Below are 19,996 nucleotides of genomic sequence, written 5' to 3' on the forward strand. Positions count from 1 at the left end.
CCAACCATCCATTATAAAGTTAGGAGTACCTTTCTTTTTTCTCTTACTTTATGCATTACACTTTTTCCTTGTACTTCGGGTTCGATAAAACATCGCTTAACGACACTTTTTGGTCGATCCAGAAAACCGGGAAATTCAGATATCCGGGATAGCGATGGTCCCGAGCATCCCGGATAATTGGTTCTCTACTGTAGTTGTCGACTTAATTAACATTTTATGTTAAAAAAAATTAATTAATGTTCAAAAAAAAAAAAAAAAAAAATAAAATGCTTAGCNAAATACATATAATAATAAATAGCTACTCGTTTGACAATCCTATAACATTTAATAATAGGGCCTATTATAAATAATATTACCTATAATAACGTAGATAATATTTTCCTGAATAATAAATGTACAGTAATAAATATAAAACTTCCTACATAAATATGAATTTCCAAACGGTTTTACCTATATAATAAAAAAAGTGTTCTTCGACTTATAAATTTTATTTAAAAACGCAATTCCTAAAAACTAATTTTATTTTTGATCCAAAAAATTATTTTTTACATGAAATGTACTTTCGTATCTTTTTAAATCTGTACAAGTAAAATATATAATTAAATTCGCTTGAAATTATTAAAAAAAAAATTATTTTTACTCATCATTATAAGTTACAGAGCGAAAATAAAATGTGATTTGTTTTGTTTGTAAACATTGGCGTAAAACAATGCGCCAAATCCGATGCGCGTGCTTATCAAAAAAGGTGTTAAATTATCAGAATATTTATATCAATATGAAATTTAATTGTAATGAAAATGCCTATAAATGTTAACTACATTATAATCTATTAATTTAAATAAAAATATAAGAAAATAATAGCTATTTTGCTAGTTAAAAACCAATTAAATTCATTTCATAACCTGACGTGCAAACATAAAAATTGCAAATAAAAGTTTATAAGTGAATATAAAGGAATAAAAATCTTATTTGTGAAATGTAGAATGTTCTCCTTTAATGAAATTTTCGTCACACCTGTATCCACAGCAGTATACTACCACTTTTTAAAAAATTTTATCATTCAAAATGCAGCTCATCAATACACCTCCATAGTAAAAGACTGGGGATAGGGTTTACTGGAGAAATAGTCGTCCAGGAATCACGTGACGATGTTCTTTGCAACGAGGGATAGGGGACTGGTTCTCTCTACCTAAATTACTCCTCTAAGGTGGGAACCAAGGAGTAAGAAGGGGGGGAAAAACCAGTAGAGCACTTGCACAGCTGTCAAGAATGATTGATCAGTTTCTTCCAACTTGCTTTTCTTTATTTTGTTCATTGAAAATGCAGGTGTTTTTACTTTTCCCTTTAATTTTAGATATTTTAAACTGCTTTAGAAACAGATTTTTTTTTTTAGAAAGATAGTTACTTACTTCAACAGAATAAAATTCCAAATAGAAAGAGAATATAACTGATTTTTTTTCTCTTATTAATAAAAATTTTTTAAAAAAAAAAAAAAAAAAAAATTTAGATCGGATTATGTGCCGAATTTCGGGATGAAGGATTAGGGGTCCTATACTGTATACAATTAAACTTAAACAATATACTTTATTTATAATTTTCCTTTTAACTGAGTTTTTCAGTTATCCAAGTTAGTCTAGATTATTAGAGTAGAGTACCCGGGTTAGTAGAGTACCCGATTATCCTAACTTGGATAATCGGGTACTCTACTGTAACTGATTTTAAAATTAAATTTTCAATGTATAACATCATTCGATTTCTTTAAGGAAAAAAACACAGCTATAAATTTTATTCAAACTAGAGAAAATATTTCAAATAATTACCACTATTCTCCTCTTTCACATCAGAATATTTCTGCCCCATTTTTCTTGTTGATATTTGACTTTTCTGGGGCAATGAAGATGCGATCCTTAAAAAAAAATAAAAAAAATTGTTCTTAGATCAAAAAATTAAATTATCTAATTTTACAGCATAACTATTATTAACAAGACAAAAAGACACCAGAAATAATTCAAATTTCTTTTATTCATTTTTTAAAAAAAATTATTATATAAGTTTCATGACACTTTTATCCATATTCAGTCTCCTTTTATTTTAAGATTATTTTGAAGTATGATAATTTACATGCATACTCTTTTTTTATTTTATTTCTAAGTAAGAAATCTTCATTATGAAATTAAGATATTAAATACAAATATCACCTAAAATTATGTTTTTCTTTAATTGTACTGTTCAAAAACCTAAAGTTTACTTACCTAAATAATTTTTTAAAATCAGTCTGTTTAAATAGAAGGGATATGCATGTAAATATTATAATTTACAAGTATATCGATTTCATAATTTGAACACTGAAATCAGACACTCTAAAGAATATATTTATTAACCACACAAAAAATACTTTATACTTAATTTGTTTCTAAAGAAAATCAACCAGCTTGTTTACATTAATAGCTTTTTTTTAAAAATAGATTTAAATCTATGATTTTCTTAAAAAGAAAAATCAGGTTATTTAAATTTCAATTTTAATCATGCCAACCCTGCTAAAATCCAGGATAGGTCAGACCATAAAAATATTTCAGAGCTCTATTATAAGCATAATTCTAGTTTAGCAGTTTGGTAATACAACTGTTTTTGAGATTAATTTACTCTCTCATACAATTAATCCCTTATTAATAATTTAAATTTATTTATATTTCCTCAAAGTAAAAAATCTTTCAAACATTATAATTGAACTAACATAAGTATGAAATGAAAAATAAAAAAAATTTCAGGAAAAAGCTAACAGATATTTTATAAAAAGAACTTAAAAATTGTTTTAAATTCATTAAGCAAAAACATTAGTGCCAAAAAATTTGTTTTTAATAAAATTCAATTAATAATTCTGTAGAGTAAGAAACAATTTTTTTAAACGTTTGAAGACATAGATTATTTATTAATTTTTTAATCTTCAAAAAGTGATTTCGAATGCTAAAGAATACAGTGCAATTACTGCATTGGATAACATTTATCCTTCAATATTGTTTCTGAATGCAGTTTTGCTATGTGGTTCAACGTGTCCTATACGGAGGACCAACCTACCCTAGTCTCTGGGCACTTTGGTCTAATCTTCAAGGTTTTTTTTAAACCACGAAAATCCGGACTTTTCTGGGGCTTAATTCAGAATGGAAGATCTAGCTTTCTGAATTTTTATATTCTACTTTCAAATTAATAAAGATGTTAAAGTTACAAGCAATTATAAAATTATGAAATGATTTTATTGTAAATCTGCATTGTTCTTTTTCATTCATGATTTTGACACTAATGCTATGAATTTAAACATTACTTTTAAAAGTATGTTATTTAAATGCAGTAAAATATATATAACATTGATAAAAATTGTTTTACAATATTTCAATACTGTTTTACAAAATTTTAATACAGTAAAACAAATATATATAAAATTGTCAAAATATATAAAATTGTTTTACCTTGAAGATTGACTGGAGTCTGCTATGACTTTAGGTACAGCTCCAGGAACAAAGTGATCATTAGACTTAGCTAATTGTTCTATTTCACCAATACTTTTAGCTTCACATATATTTTCTTTGATTGAAGGAAGCATGGAATATCTACCAGCTGGAAGATTTGATTTTGACTTTATAACTAAACTATCACGCCTAGGAATTGCACGTCCATTTGAAGAGAGCCCAAAACTTTGTCGAGACGTCAGTAATTTATCTTTCACAACTTGTTCTTTAAATTGTGACACTGGAGAATTTTTAGCTTGGCCATTATAAGTTTGGTTGATTATCTTTTTAGGAAGCAATGTATTTTTATTTGGCACTTGGGAAGTACCCTGCACACTCGAGTCATTTTTAGGCACAGCTTTAGAAGCTGAAAAATTTATCTTACTTGAAATTTTTGAACTTCCACTCACTTTTTTAGGCAAATTACCTAGAATGTTTGATCGCACAGTAGTTTTTATACTTTCTGAATAAGAAAACCTACGACTAGAAACTAGAGATTTATTTGGAAGTACAGATTTATCTTCAATTGAAGAAAATACCCTTTCCTTTTCTTGTTCTAATTTTAAATCATCAGAACTCTGATTATTTTTAGGTTCCATATCAAAACTTACAGTTTCATTTAAATTTATCACAATAGGATTTTTAGTAAGGTTGTTAGAAGTTTGGTTGACTGTCTTTTCACCAGGCATTGTATTTTTTACACTGTTTAAAGATACTTTGGAAGTACCAGGCACATTTATATTATTCATAGGTAAAACTTCAGAACCCAAAACAAGTATTTTATTTGAAATTTTCGAACTTTCATCATCATTGTTTTGCAAAGACAAATTACCTGTAGTCTTTAACTGCACAGCAGTTTTTGAATAAGAAAATTTATGACTAGAAACTGTTGACTTACTTGGAATTGCATTTGAGTAAATTCTCCCACTTTTCCTTTTTATTTCTAATTTTATATCAATAGAACTCTCAACGTTTTTATGAATCACACCAGAAACGACAGGTTTATCTGAGTTAACAAATACATTTTCTTTTAAATAAGAGCTATTTTCTTTAGCAGATGTAGATTTTTTTAGAGGAGCTTTAGACTTGCGAATGGAAGAATACACGGGTAAAGGCTTTTTAAACTGAGCTGTTTTTTTGTCAACATTATTTGTTTTAAGTTGTAGGCTAGAAACATTTCTCTGATTTTTAGAAGTAACTGAATCATTACTTATGACTTTGCCTTTAGTTTTAATTGTTGACTTTAGATCACAGCTATAAGAAAATCTCCGTGTACAATTTGTTCTGTTACGAGTTATGGGAGGTATACTTACACTATTTCGTTCCTTAACATCAGTTAAAGTGTTTTCTAAAGGGGCTGTTTCTTCTAAAAGCTTGTTTTTATAATCAAAAGATTTAAACTCAACATTATCTAAAACATCAACAAAATGGGATTGCTCAATGTTGTGCTTTTCTTCAGGTAAACTAGAATCTAGAACAAAAGTTTTCTGTAATATTGAGTCATTTTTATTCACATCATTTATTTGAGGACCAGATGAATTATTGATAAAAGTTTTCGATAAACAGATGTTGGCAGTTTCCTGTTGATTTAAATCATACTCAGAGCAAGCAGTCCCATTAGTACTAGAAATTTTTTTTAATGCAGCATCAAAGTCAAATGTTGAATTTAAATTCATATTTTTACAAGTTATGGTATCAGCTAGAGTTTCAACTTTACTAAATTTTTGATGGTTTTCTGATTCTTTATTACTCTTTATACACACAGTGAAATTCAAATCTTCAGTTTCAGTTTTTGCAGGCATTTTAAAAGTTGTATTTAATACATCAAGGTTAGAAACAGTAGCTTGGCATCCATTTTGAAGTGTTTGAGTTTTGTTTAAATCTATTGATATAGGTTTAATAATATCTTGATTATTAGCTATAAATGCTGCGGGTATTACTTGAGTTTTATTTAAATTATCAGATTGTAAAATAGGGTTATAAGAAACTGGTGAGACAATATTCATATTTTTATTAGATGAAGCATCTGGTATTTGAAAGAATTTAGAAGTTGAGGCTAAGTTAAGATTCTCTTTAAACTTCTCAGGGTCAAAAAAGATATCTTCCCCAATGAAATCAATTTGACTTTCAAATTCATCATTACGTTCAATAATATTTTCTACAGCATAATCAATGGTAGCTATAGAATTAAAATCAGTAAACCTTTTTTTTACTGGGTGCCTTGGAGTACTGGCATATTTTGGAATGCTAATTACATCTGAAAATAAAATGTCAGACGTAGGCAAGCTACCACCAGCAAAATTCAATTCATTGTTATCCAATTTTAATAAAGCATCTTGAAAATCTGGTTCACCATCAACAGCAGTATCAAGGGTGAGAGAATTCCAGGATTCAACTAAATCAGAATCTAATAAGCCCAAAGAACTATCATCAGAATCTTGCTCAACGTCCAACGTTTTATCAATTTTCATTTCACTAATTTTTTCATTTTCTTTATTGCAATTAAAAAGCTGACTTTCAGAGATTGATACCAGAACAGTGTTTTCTTTACACTCCAGCAGGTTTACTGTTTTATTAAGTTCCATAAAAGTATCACCGAAGTTTTTTGGATCATTTTCCAACGTTTTATCCCTTTTCATTTCACTAATTTCTTCATTTTCCTTATTGCAATCAAAGGGCTGACTTTCAGAGGTTGATATTAGAACAGTATTTTCTTTACACTTCTGCAGGTTAACTGTTTTATTAAGTTCCGTAAAAGTAACAGCCAAGTTTTTTGGATCATTTTCAATTCTGCAAACTTTATTCCCAGGAACAAATATACCAAAGTTGGGCAGGCATGTAAAATACTTGACATTGTTTACTATGCCATTATTTTTTCCAACAGGATCATCTAATTCAACACCACACCATAATCCATCAGAAAATTTTGTTGTGCCAAAATATTTTAAGGTCCCAAATAATGTGCCTTTAACACATACACGCTTTTCAAGCCAATTGTACCAATCTACATTTTCATCTTTTAAAGAAGTCATCATATAAAAAAAGGAAGAGCTGTCAGATAAATATCTTTAGAAATAATCTGAAATAAAAAGCATAATTAAAAAAGTAGATTGACTTAAAGTTAAAATCCCTGTTACAACTTCAATTTTAATACATGGAATCTGAGATGAAACACTAACTCGATGCAAGTAATACAATCATTATTAGATACATAATTCATAAAGTACAAGGCTTACTTTTGGTACAAGCCAGGATTACTTTTGGTGGGATGGGGATTGCTAATACAAGAAGTTTATTATTACTATATTACTATAGGTAATAATAAACGTAACTTTCCTGAAATAAATGTTGTCTATATTACACTATTAGTGATTACTGGTTAATAAAATTATTTATAGATAAAAAAAAAAAACCTAATATTTGTATGAAAAAATCTATTTATGTCTATTTCGATTTGCTTTGCTTAAGTACAGTAACATTGCAAAGTAATTAGTTCCTTTTGACAACATAGTTAATAGAAAATTATCTAAAATTATTTAAATTTACTTGAAAGATGATATTGACACTTTAAATGGTTTGAAAATACCTCTATGACAATTTTTCTACTTATTAAAAGGCGCAGTAACAAAGTTTAGAAGTTTTTGATGATTTCTCTTAGCAGCAGATTTTTGATTAAAAAGGCGACAATAATTGCAGAGTGCTCTTAGTTGTAAACTGCTGTATATATGAGGCAAGGAAATAGTTTTATCCAACTGTTGAAATTTCAACTTAAGTTCTCCAATAACAGGAAATTTAAATTTCTCATTAGAAAGCCAAGGCTTGGCCAACATTTTTTTTTCAACTGCTGATTCGCAATATATTTATTCATGTATAATCAAAAATCAAGTCTGTTGCCATTTCTTATATCTTCTGTGAAGTCGATTATAGGAGCAGTTTCAGGCGACTTACTTGATAAATGAAAGCCTCCACGACATTCGAGAAAACTGGATGTTTTGATTCTTTAAAAATTTTTTTAATAAATTAATATTTCCGTTTAGAAATTTTTTGTGTTTAGCAAATTTGAACAAAGGAAATCACAAAATTTAAAAATCTTTTCCAGATCCCCTTCAATTTTTATGGGACCTTATTTTTGTTGTTTCCCTTAATTTCTTTGTCTGAAAGACTTGATCAAAGGTGTAAAAATGATAGGTTCTATAATTCTGCATAAAATAATTTATGTAATATGGTTTTAGCATAAAATCTTCATATAAACGAAGTTAAAACAATATAAAAAACATACATGTCACATAAAAAAATTAATGCCTGGTGGCTAGAGAATTCTAACCCATCCTCCGTCTACCATTGAGGAAATTTCACGTCAGTACAATGAATGGTCAGTGCAAGCAGGTAGCAGAATGCGTTTCAACCAGCCACAGCTGGGATTCAAACCTGAATCACGTCATTGGGAGATGAACTCTCTATCCTGATCTTTGTGGCTCCAATCATAGATTATGGTTATCTTAAACTACTTCACTTACAGTTGCAATATTGTTTGGCTGTGCTTTTGGACTATTTACAAATATATATAGCTGGAGCTGTGATGGCTCAGGGGATAAAACGCTCGCCTTACAATGAGGTGAACCGGTTTCGAATCCCAGCTATGGCTGGTCGATTCAAATTCAGCAGGCACTGGTAAATTATCCCCAGAAGTAGATGATGGGTTAAGTACCCTTACAGCCAGGTTAACCGTGGTAAGTTTTCCTCTCCATGTAAGGCAAATCTGGGTTAATTCTATCAAAAAGTCCTGTATGAATGCAAATTCCCCCCCCCCAAGATTTGATCCAAGAGTTCCCTTGTTCTCTGGATCTGGTTCAAAATTACAAGGCTACGGAGTTGATATTTGGTGGTTGTAAGCCTAAAATTAAGTTGGCTGTTCAACTACGGTTATAAAATAAAAATAGCTTCATAGCCATCCAATTTCTTTTTAAAATTTGTCTACCTCCCATATTTGGAGGGTAAGAAATCCAAATATATATTAAAAAAATTATGAACCTGGGACAAGTTTACTTTTTGACATTGGAGACAATTTATTAAATCATGCACAACACTTGCATTATATACCACAATATATAAAAAATTTAGACAAAATTATTGAAACTATTAAATAGTTTTTCCAATGCTACTCTTAATATTTTAAGATCCACATTATAACTACGTAAAATGTGGGTCTGTCACATAACTAGGGTCAATCCAGTATGGCAACATTGAGACAATTGTTCCCTTGAAATATGTTGGGATATCACAAAATAGAAACAAAAAAATTTTTTTTCTTCTTCATCGAAACCCATGTACCGAATCCATGTCATTTTATTCTATGTGTAGGTTAGGTTTGAGTTAAGATTTTTCAAATGGAATAACTGGTTCAAAAAATTTTAAATGTTTGTTGTGCTGTGCATTGCATTCATGTACTGACAGTGTAATTGATCATAAATAAAACATAATTTTTTGATCTCTTAGAATTTACTTTATTTAGAATTTTTAATACAATATTTAGTTAGTATTTACTTTTTCTGTTTTCCCTATATTTGCTCTCAGCATTTTAATCTGTATGTTCTAATTTTCAATCATTATTGGGTAATTAACCTAATCAGTTTTAGGATGTTAATGGCAAATAATAACGTTTGTTGAGTATCATAACCAGGGTTCGCCAAGTGGACCCACTTTGAAAAAACCCACTTGGGTTTTTTCACAAATTGCTTTTTTGAAATTTGGTTGAAAAAGAAGTATCTCCTAATACTATCACTGGACACTTCGGGGAAGTTACAAATATTTCAGAAATGTGCATCAACCACATGGATGGGCAAAGGGAAAAAACTGCTTTTTGCCCCAATTACCAAAAGTTCATATTGTGACCGTGTAAAAACTTATACCAATAATTACCATAAATATCAAGAGATTGCTCTTGAACATCAAAATTAAGAATATAATAATATGTCAAAAATATTAAATAATGTTGGGCTTAACCAATAAACTATCAATTTGGTAAAACAGATATCAATTGTTTCTGAAGCTTTAAAAAAGCTTCAATCAGAAAACATTTCAATTTCAGAAGCTGTTGAAATATGAATTATCTTACTATCGTGTGATTAATTAGAACCCCATAAACATTTTGTAAAAAGATTCCATCAGGCTGTTCAGCCACCTCTTTAATTAGCATATGTATCCTGGATCCCGAAACAAGGTGACAATTTTTAAATGATGAACAAGAGCAATTAGCAAAAAACTGTCTTTCTAAGCATCATTCAGAATTTCTGCCAGGTGTTATGGCATTCAAAATTTCCGATCCTGAATACTTTCCAAAATCAATGATGCTTGACACTGTTATTCAACAGTTTTCATCAAAAAATAGTGGAAAATTATGGCAAAAAAAATTCCAAGCTTCCACAAAATTTCTGCCAATTCTTTTTTCTTTACACTCAGCCCCAGCATCCTCTGTCTCTATCGAAAGACACTTTTCAACTTTCGGTTTGGTGTGGAGTATACTACGAAATAGATTAGGGATCTAAGGGATTAGGGTCCCTTAGATCCCTAAGGGATTAGGGATTAGGATCTAAGAGAGAAATGAAGACACTCTGCTGTATGATAATAATAATAAATAAAAAAAATTGACTCTTTTTTAAAGTTAACTCTTAACATCTGCTGACAATTTTTAACAATTTAAAGTATTATCACCATTAAAAACAGTTAAAAATTAAAATATTACTTTTAAGATATTTTAAATATTATTTTTAAGATTTCATTTGAATATAATTTATTTTGTTTCTTTTAATCATGTTTAAAAAAATTGAAAACAAACAATAAAAAAATAAATTTTCTATTAAGTGATACATTAAACAACAATTAATAAATTAAAAGTTTTATTTTCTAGTTTTTTAAAAAAAAAGCTAAAACTTTTTATACATGCTTTTTTATAATTTCAAGATTAATTTGTTTTTAGAAATTATAAAAGTGAAATTTATCTAAGAGTGCAGTATTTTTTGTAAGGTTAAAAATTTGAAAAATGGGACAGATAACTGATACTCCTTATAATAATACATAATTTTAATTTCACTTTCTATTAATCGTATTATAAAAACATGGAAGACCATTAAATATTTATTCCAGTTTAATTTTATTAAAGGTAAAAGTCAGATGAAATATTATTTTTTACTGATTATAAATACATAGCTGCCAACATGGATAGGGAAAAATCCAGTAGATTTTACGAAAAAGTATAAATTTCTTGACACTTGTTACAAAATGTTTTAAATATTTTACACATAGGGAATTTTAGAGATTTTTAGTCATCAAAATAAAGTGAAAAAACTGCAATATTTTCCAGTTATAAATAACACTAAATGAACTTGAAATGTTATGTATTATGTTTAGTCTTAATTTTGAACAGTAATAAGGATTTAATTCATTAAAGATTGTTAACTGACTTTTATAAATGAGGCTCGCTTCTTTATGCATTAGTAACACTTATTTAAATATTCAAGCAATAATCTGCACAAAAATTCTACTTCAATAGGAATTTTTTAAGAAAACTTTTTTAATTTTACAGAATTTTCTAAAATGCACAAAAACCAGGAGAATTTTTATTAAACCAGTAGATCAGGAGAATCTGGCAAAATCCAGTAGTCTACTGGAAAATCCAGTAAGGTTGGCAGCTATGTAAATATTTATTGATCATAAATTTGTAATATACATGTTACCGTTAAAGTATGAAATCCGTTATTTTATAGAATACCTAGATATTCCATGAAATAACTGATCATGTCCGTTAAAGTGTAAAACTCTCTTGTATTTCATGGTTTAACTAGTTATTTCATAGAATAACGATCTGCAGCTCGTTAAAGTGTAAAATCGCCAGGGTAAAATGATTACATGTCACAGGGATTTAAAAAATGTCCGTGTAAAACCCAGTGTGTCAACGAAAAATGTTTTTGTTTCAGAAATAATGTTCTTTGTAATTCCTAGTGTCATTTTAGTAATCCTTGTTGTAACAAATAATTTTATGGAACGTTTCCATAAATACCATTTATACGCTGCATAAATTAGATAAATTGCTTCTTTTTCATTTTAATTGTCTATCATTAGTTTATTTATAGAATACCTAGTTATTTCATTTTAGATAAATTGTTTATTTTACACTTTAACTGTCTCTCATTAGTTAATTTATGGAGAACCTAGTTATTTCATAGAATAACTAGTTAAAGTGTCAAATTAATAACATATTACACACTTTAACGGACACGATCAGTTATTTTATGGAATAACCAGGTATTCCATGAAATAACTGCATTATATACTTTAACGGTAACACACACACACACACACATATATATATATTATAGTGCTTCAGTTAAAAATTGTGAAACGTTGCGTTTTTAACAATAAAGATTCAATCATGTATTAGTGATAGTGCATTATTTAAACTTATTTTAATTTTATTATATATATTTTACAAAAATTTTTTGGATTTATTTCTATTTTTAAGCTTATACGACACTATTTAATAAATAAAATTTTTTCACAGTAACATTTTAAAGTTCATGAGCACTAAATGAAAAAACCCAATTTCCCCCGGGTTTTTTCAAGAAAACCCGGGCGGGTTGGGTTTTTTCAAACCCTGATCATAACATGAATTATGTGATTGTAAAGTTTAATATTTTATTCTATATGTCTACTATATTAATTTTTTGGACCACTAAATGAATACTTAGGTGGTCCTATTGGACCACTAAATTCCCTTTGCTGGTATGAAGCCTAATAACTATGTATCTATACATATTATTACTGGTAATAACAATTAGTTGTTAATTATTATCAATCTAAATATTGGTTTTAATTTTTTTATGTTACAATTTAGGCAGAGTTTCTAAATTAAGTAAAACAAAGAGTTTGCCAATAATCAAACAATTTAATAATCTCAGCTGATAAATTTTTTTATTGATTCTTAAAATTAGTTATTAATTATATTGAAGGGAGCAGAATATGTCTAATGGTGCAAATGAGGTTTTAGAGGAAGTTCAGGCAGCCATAGAAAAATTCAGAAAAAATTTTATATTAAAAAAAAAAGGAAAAAAAATGTGTCTCTTTTGCAAAACTTTTTCTTGTTAAAAAAAACATGTCAATTTTTGTATTTATTAGTTTGAAATCCTCAAGTTTTGAAATAACATGCCAAAAATCTGTTAAAATTCCTAGCACCATCATATACTACTATAATTATTATATTACAAATCACATGTCAAAAAGAGTAGCCAAAATTACTGAAACTATTAATTGGTTTTCCTAATGGTACTCTTAATACATTAAGAACTAATTTTTAACTACTTGGTTTATAATACTGGTAATAACTATGAGTGTTGTTACTTATTATCAATCTAAATATTGGTTTCAATTATTTTATGTTACGATTCAGGCAGATATTCTAGATTAAGACAAATTAAAGTCTTCACCAGCCTAGTCTCAAGTTAATTTTTTTATTGATTCTCAACGAGAAGTTAGAGAAAATTCAGGAAGGCATGGAAAAAGTTTGTTCTAAATAAATTTCCGCACATTTTTTTTAAAAAAAATATTGCTTTGGGAAATTTTTTTTGTGTTAAACAAACATATGTCAATTTGTGTATTTATTAGCTTGAATTCCTCACGTTTATAAGTGGGAGCTTAAATTTAATACCATAAATCATTACTATTTAAATATATTTTGATTTCTATTATTTTATAAAACATATGCTCATTTATTTTAGAAATGCGTAAAATCAATACATTTTCTTCATATTTAAATATTTTGAAAGAGTAATTGCAATTAGAAAAAAAATTGAAATTTTTGTTGAAATTTTGATCTAAAAAGAAACATAGTACATAAGTGATATTATGTTCTGAGAATTTTCAGCACTCTTGCTCATATGTTGAGTGATTTAAAAAGAAAAAGGGACCCCCCTGAATAACTTTTGATCTAATAATAGGATCTTGACGATCTAGGACTCATTCCTAATGGTTCAAAGGGTGAGCTCAAATATGCTAATTAATTGGTGCACATGATATTTTAAGTTACGAAATAAGGCACAAAGTACTTTCTCTGAATACGCATTACCTTTTTTCCAACCCATTTGGAGTTCAGACCCCCAATCCTATTTTTTTAATCCTTATGCGTAACAAAATCGTTACAGTTATATAATCTTATTATTTAATGGTAGACTAGATTAGATTTTGCGTCTAGACTAGAGTTTGGTAATTCAGCAGCAAAATCTAATCTTGTCTACCAATAAATAACAAGAGTATACAGCTGTAACGATTTTGTTACATATTGAGATTCAAAAAATACCACTCTTATCTAAAATAATTTTTTTTAATAGAATTTTCTTGATTACATGCTTTATACAATTATATATACAGTTCTAGAAAAATTATTATCATTTTCCACTGAACACTACATTAATAATAATTAGAGAATTATCTTCTCAATGGAAACGGCACAAGGTCCGCTTTTCGTCTTTTGAAATGTAAAATTAGATACTTTAAAGTTGCGTAAAAATGCATATGTTACAATGCAATTTTTTTTCGACTGCTACTTAATAAAATAAATATTTACAAAAAATCCTTTTTTGCATGGTATTATCTTTGGTTAAACAAATGATTTGAGTGCAAAAATGTTTCAATTTGCTAAAATTTTTTCAAGATAAGATGAAATACGAAAAAAGTGAAAATTAACATTAACCCCTTACCTGCCGAGTAAAATTTACGTGATTCACTCCCCAGTGCCACCGTTTTTCGCTCAAGTGCGCTTTGTTACGCGGTGTTTTGGTGGGGAGGGGGGGGGGAAGATGCACGCATTGCAATTTAAAAACAGTTTACTTTCACAAGAGAAGAAAAAGGAAAAAGAGAAAATACAAAACTTAAATTAAAGAATAAAATTACAATAAGAGATGATAAAACTCAATAAAAGATGTTAAAAACTCAGCTGTTGTATGATAAATCCTGAAACATGGTTGGACACACTTAAACCATCACATTCATTGCACTGATAGTGGGATTCTCGACGAATATACCCGGGAAACGAAAGAATAAACCCGATCTTACTCAAATAGAAACACACAAGCAATAAATATTATATAACTTTTCCAACACATCCCTTTCCCATTCCCCCGAAATTTGTAATACATTTTCATTGCAAACACTTTCAAGGTCATTTTACTGCATTCAGAAGGCGGGGGTGTAGTTCTACTTATAGCAGCACAATGCAAAGCATCATACTTCGGGAAAGTGTATATATACGCCCGCGGCAGTTAAGGGGTCCAGACTTTGTACTGTTCACCTGACCAAACCATTGGGACCGTATTTTTCAGATTGCGACTACCCCTATATTTCAGAGACCAGATGTCCAAATTCATTGAAAATAAGGTATGTTTATTCAGAGAAAGTAGACTCTTGTGTCGTATTTCCAAACTTAAAATATCGCCTGCACTAATTAGCATATTTGAGGTCACCTTCTCGAACCATTAAGTCCAAAACTGTGAAAATCCAATCATTGGATCAAAAGTTATTCAGGATGGTCTGTTTTTCTTCTTTTTTTTTTTTTAACAATGTTCATGAATATTTCCAATAAATCTTGACTAATATATTCTCTGATTAGTAAATTTTTTCAATCAATCAATTCAAGGCTTTAATTAAATTATTATTTAGTACAATTATTAAAATAAATTTTCTAGTTACATGCTATTTTATTATGTTATAATAGTTTTAATATGTCTACATTCTAGTCTATGTAACTCAGCATCGAATGAACAAATAATTTCAAATTTCGGTCTTATTCATACAAAACAAAATAATCAAATTGGAGTAGAGAGAGCTTCAAAATTGTTTTTATTTTTATATAATTGCATGCTTTAGGGAGGAAAGGGGTAGTTAAAATGGAAGTAATGGAAAATTGATTTTACATATAATGAATAAGATGATTGTTGAGTTTTTATTTAAGGCTAATTGCTTTTGTATTTTTATTTTCAATAATATAACAAATTAACAGATCGGACAAAATGCAATTTTACATATGTTTCTTTATAATTTTTTAATATGTTCTACCAGAATTTGGGGGTTTTTAAACAGTAATTGTCCCAACAAAAAGAGTTTAAAGTCAAAATAATCCAGAAACATCATTGATTGATCACTTATAATTTTACAGGTACGTTAATTTATAATTACTTCTTATTTATAACAATTAATAACCATCATTACACTAAAATTTTGACATGACAAATAAAACTATGGTTAAAACCATCAATTGTCAAAAACTTACCAACCCTGCTTAAAACTGACTGCAATACAAATGAACTTTAAATATTAAAATAGTGAAAAGTACCTCAATTCATACTTTAAAAAAAAATCCTGCCCTGAAATTTATTGTGTTTTTGAAAATTAAATAACTCAGGATTACTGAAAATTTCAATAACAAATTCAGTAAAACAAGACAAAAAGCCTATAATATCTTGCACAACCTATGGTATGGACGATCCCTTAGATAAACATACAGGATTAAAAATATTTTATACTATTAATGGACATCTTCTTATACAAACGCACACATTAAAAAATTCTCAATTCCTATCTTTACTAAAACAAATGAATAAAAGGGAGATGAAATTTTTTGGAGTGATGAAGCTCTGTAACTGTTGACTGCTTTGGACTCACATGAAAATACTTTACTAATGAACGATTCCCAATTCATGTTTAAGGATTGTGGAACTCAACTATAAATTAAATAGTGCGAGAACGTCATCAACTTGCCTGTGACAAAGACGATGGTGCTTCACCAACGAAAGACAATTTTCATTTGATATTGGAGGAAAAAACCATTTGAGGAAAAACCACTTAGCAGAAATTTGAGAGATTTTCATTTGTTTCAGAGGGTGGAAAATGAAGCCCGCAATCTCTCATAAAATGCAACAGTTACATGTGTGAAATTTTCCCACTGAAATCATGCTCTGTAATCTAAGAGAGTAATTCCTCCAAGATGTAGAATGATTGGCACTTTTGTACCATATTGATGACAATAAGACGAAATAGATTTTGGTTAAATGAACAGTAGACATTTTAAATGGAACATTGTAAAAAACCAACAGCATAATTCATGACAACAATCAACATGACAAAAATCTCATTTTGGAAAAGGGAAAATGAAACACTTTTAAAGGCACTTATATATTAACCCATCAATCATTTTTGCCAACATCGCACCAAAATCATTTTGGTACCTTACAAATAAACTTTAATACAGTAGCTGATTATAAAAAATGGATAAAATACAAATATAATTTACTGCAAAAAATGATATTTAAATTTGAACCATTTAAATTTTTTTTCTTCAAATCTGGCAAAAATGGTTGACAGGAGAATACGCACTTACCTTTCTTACAAATATCTGCCGAAAAAGTACTTTTTAAATTACATCGAGAATCAAAAATATGTATGCTATCCTGTATTATTATAAAAAGAACTATTAAAATATATCTAAATTTCATCAATACTATTAAGCTAACAAATCACATACCAAACATATACATTACTAAAAATCAACAACTTAATTTTGCAATTACAAATATCATATTAGTTTAAATGCATGGGAAGATTTCCGTATCATAATAACCAACAAGTCCTTCCGGGTAATAAAAAAAAAATTCACAGAAAGGGATCTTAGCCACCTCTGGACAAACCTCTAGATGTTTTTCTATTCTTTAAAAAAATTTGCAAATTAAAAACCCATATGGCACCTTAACGATTATAATTGGCGCAACAAATCAAAAGACAAAAATATATCTGAATATTCCAACCTTCTTTTAAATGAAGACAGGATTATTAAAATTTTGCAAAGTAAATACGAAATTTTTTTCTTATAGGTGAAAAACTTAACGCTAGGTCACTATTAAAAATAAATTTGTTTTAATTAATCGCATAATATTTATTGCAAAACAATTGTATTTTTTAAGTTAAAAATGTGACTAAAATTTGGATGCTGTTTAAATAATCTCTTACATTACTGTCATTTTTTTACTTCATATATATATAGTATTGTTCAAACATTCAGATGCCAAATATCACAGAGTGCAAAAAATATTGTGAACTTTCATTTCTACATAAAGGTAGTAGAATCTCCTTACCTTTCAGTGATGACTCATTTACCCTTGATGTTATGATTTAGCTTTGTTAAACAGGGTGTGCATACCTGCCAACATTGGAGAAATAAAAAAGGAGATTTTACTATCGATAAGCTTTGATACATCATGCATAATCATGTAAGTCAAAAAGAGAAATTCAAAATTAGAACTAATATAAGCACTTACATTTAGCAAAGTAAAAAATTTGTGTATAAATTTTAATCTAAAGATTTCTTTTAAAACATTATTTATAATTACTTAAACTAATTTGTTTTATAACTGTAATTGAACAGATGATCCAGTTTTGGCTTTATGACTTCTAATGTTCAACTCCATAGCCTTGTAATTTTGAACCCAATCCAGAAGACAAGGGAACTCCAGGATCAACTATTGAGAGAAATTTGCCTTCGTGGAGGATTTTTTTGATGGAACTAATGCAGATTTGAGTTACATGGAGAGGGAAACCACGAAAGCCTCTCACGGTTAGCCTGACAGAAAAGGAACTTTAACCAGTGATCTGTCTACCACTGAGGATATTTTACATCAGAACTGTGGTCAGTGCAAACTTGATTCAGAATTCTTATCGCCCAGTCATTGCTGGGATTCGAACTGAGTTCACTTCATTGGAAGGCGAAAACTTTTCCCTGAGCTACCAGGACTCTACTTCAACTATTAACACTCAACATACTGCAGTACTGGCATTAGCACCATCTGTTGAACAATAAGAGAAGTATCTTTGCCATCCGTGTATATTTTATCCCCAAAATATTTTTTTAAAATTTACCAAACAAATATGGAGAAATTTGAGAATATATGGGTAAACAGGAGATAGTAGCAAAATACAGGAGTCTTCCTTAAAAAATAAGAGATTTGGCAGGTATGGGTGTGTAGCCAGACTTTTCAACAAAAAAGAAGCACCTTTAAGGAACTTTTTAAGCACTCAAAAATACTTAAAATCACTTTTTAAAAAAAAGTAATAATCAGGGTCTGTGCAGTAATAAAAAGTATTTTAAAGTAGTAATAAAAGTTTAAAGTTCTTAATTTATAAACATAAAATTCAAATACATTTTCAAACTCTTTACATAATCATGATAAAATAACTAGTTTCTGATAAACGTTGCGGAGAAAATTGTGAAAATAATGCATTTTTAGTAATTTAGAACGACAATCGATACGGCAAAGAAAAAATCTTTTTTTTAAAATATAGAAAATTATGCACTTAGAAACCCCGAATAAAAAAAAATCACCGTTAAGAGCTTTCAAAAAACGTAAATAAAAAATAAGCACTTTTAAGACTTTTTAAAAAAGCTACGCGCCCTGTTAAATAATAGTTTGTTGTGCATATATTGCTGTATATTCTGAAATTAACATCAAACTGATACTACAGAAAGTTTCGCTATTTGTGCTATTTTTCATCATTGACTATAAACATAAATTAACAGCATTTTACGAAAAAATCATAATCAAAAGCTTTGTACCAAAATGCGGTAAAAATAATTTGAAAGCATTCAGGTTTAAAATAAAAACAACTTTATTTATGGGTGGAATGACCGCGTAAGACAAAAAAAAAATACCTGCTGACCAGAGTATTTAAGCTGGTTCAATACTGTAAAATATTTAAACTATCATACACGAATGAATAATGACTTTTAAAAATACATAGCTGATTTAATACTTAAAAACATTTAACTTACCAAACACAGACGAATTACGACATTTAAAATTAGTACCTGATTTGAAATCACTTCACTTCCCTTCTTGTTTTGAAATACTAAAGGCGATAACAATAGTATGTTACTTAGCAAATATTGTAGCGTATAAGAACTCAGAGGTTCGATTCAAATTTCGAACTATACAATTTAGTTTCGAAAGTAACTGGTCACGCTATTGGTCGAAAATGTCATCAATACGGGTGGGTTGGTTCCACTGATGATCGGCAGATGGCAGGGACTAAGTTTCTGTTTCGATTTTTATATAGATTGAAAACTTTTAAGACTGAAAACTACATTGAACATAGTTCCAAACGAAAACAATGTGAAAATTTTGAAAAATATTTGTGACAATTAAATACGATAAATATTAAGAAGGGGGAAAATATCTTAGTACATTTATATACAGCTGAGGAGAGGAAAAGGGGATGGGTCAAGCCATGGAGCCGGTCTTCTCGCCAGGTGGCGTATTGGAGGGTTGAGGGTTGTGATAGCGACTATATGTTTACGTAATATCAGTACTAAATTTTATTTTCATGACTTTGATTCTAAAAGAAATTATGACAAATTTTGGGTGGATTGTAACAGAGCCAAACAAAATGCTGTCTACAAT

General features: G+C 28.8%; 1 protein-coding gene across 6 annotated transcripts in view; it reads right to left on the reverse strand.

Annotated features, from left to right (window-relative positions):
- The window catches only part of LOC107455084 (restin homolog), a 27,777-nt gene extending 8,276 nt beyond the window's left edge, over nt 1-19,501 (reverse strand). The window contains exons 1-4 of one of the 6 annotated variants that reach the window (XM_016072508.3): nt 19,369-19,499; nt 17,678-17,742; nt 3,465-6,582; nt 1,821-1,906 (exon numbers count right to left, since the gene is read on the reverse strand). In XM_016072508.3, coding sequence (XP_015927994.2) covers nt 1,821-1,906; nt 3,465-6,538 — 3,160 coding nt within the window. In that variant the 5' untranslated portion in view covers nt 6,539-6,582; nt 17,678-17,742; nt 19,369-19,499. Of the gene's footprint in view, nt 1-1,820; nt 1,907-3,464; nt 6,583-17,677; nt 17,743-19,248 lie in introns of all 6 variants that reach the window. The other 5 variants (XM_016072509.2, XM_016072510.2, XM_016072514.3 and 2 more) reach the window with 5 other exon arrangements.
- Nucleotides 19,502-19,996: the final 495 nt, after the last annotated feature.

The sequence above is a fragment of the Parasteatoda tepidariorum genome, chromosome X2 (genome assembly GCF_043381705.1).
Source record: "Parasteatoda tepidariorum isolate YZ-2023 chromosome X2, CAS_Ptep_4.0, whole genome shotgun sequence".
In the NCBI taxonomy this organism is placed as follows: domain Eukaryota; kingdom Metazoa; phylum Arthropoda; class Arachnida; order Araneae; family Theridiidae; genus Parasteatoda; species Parasteatoda tepidariorum.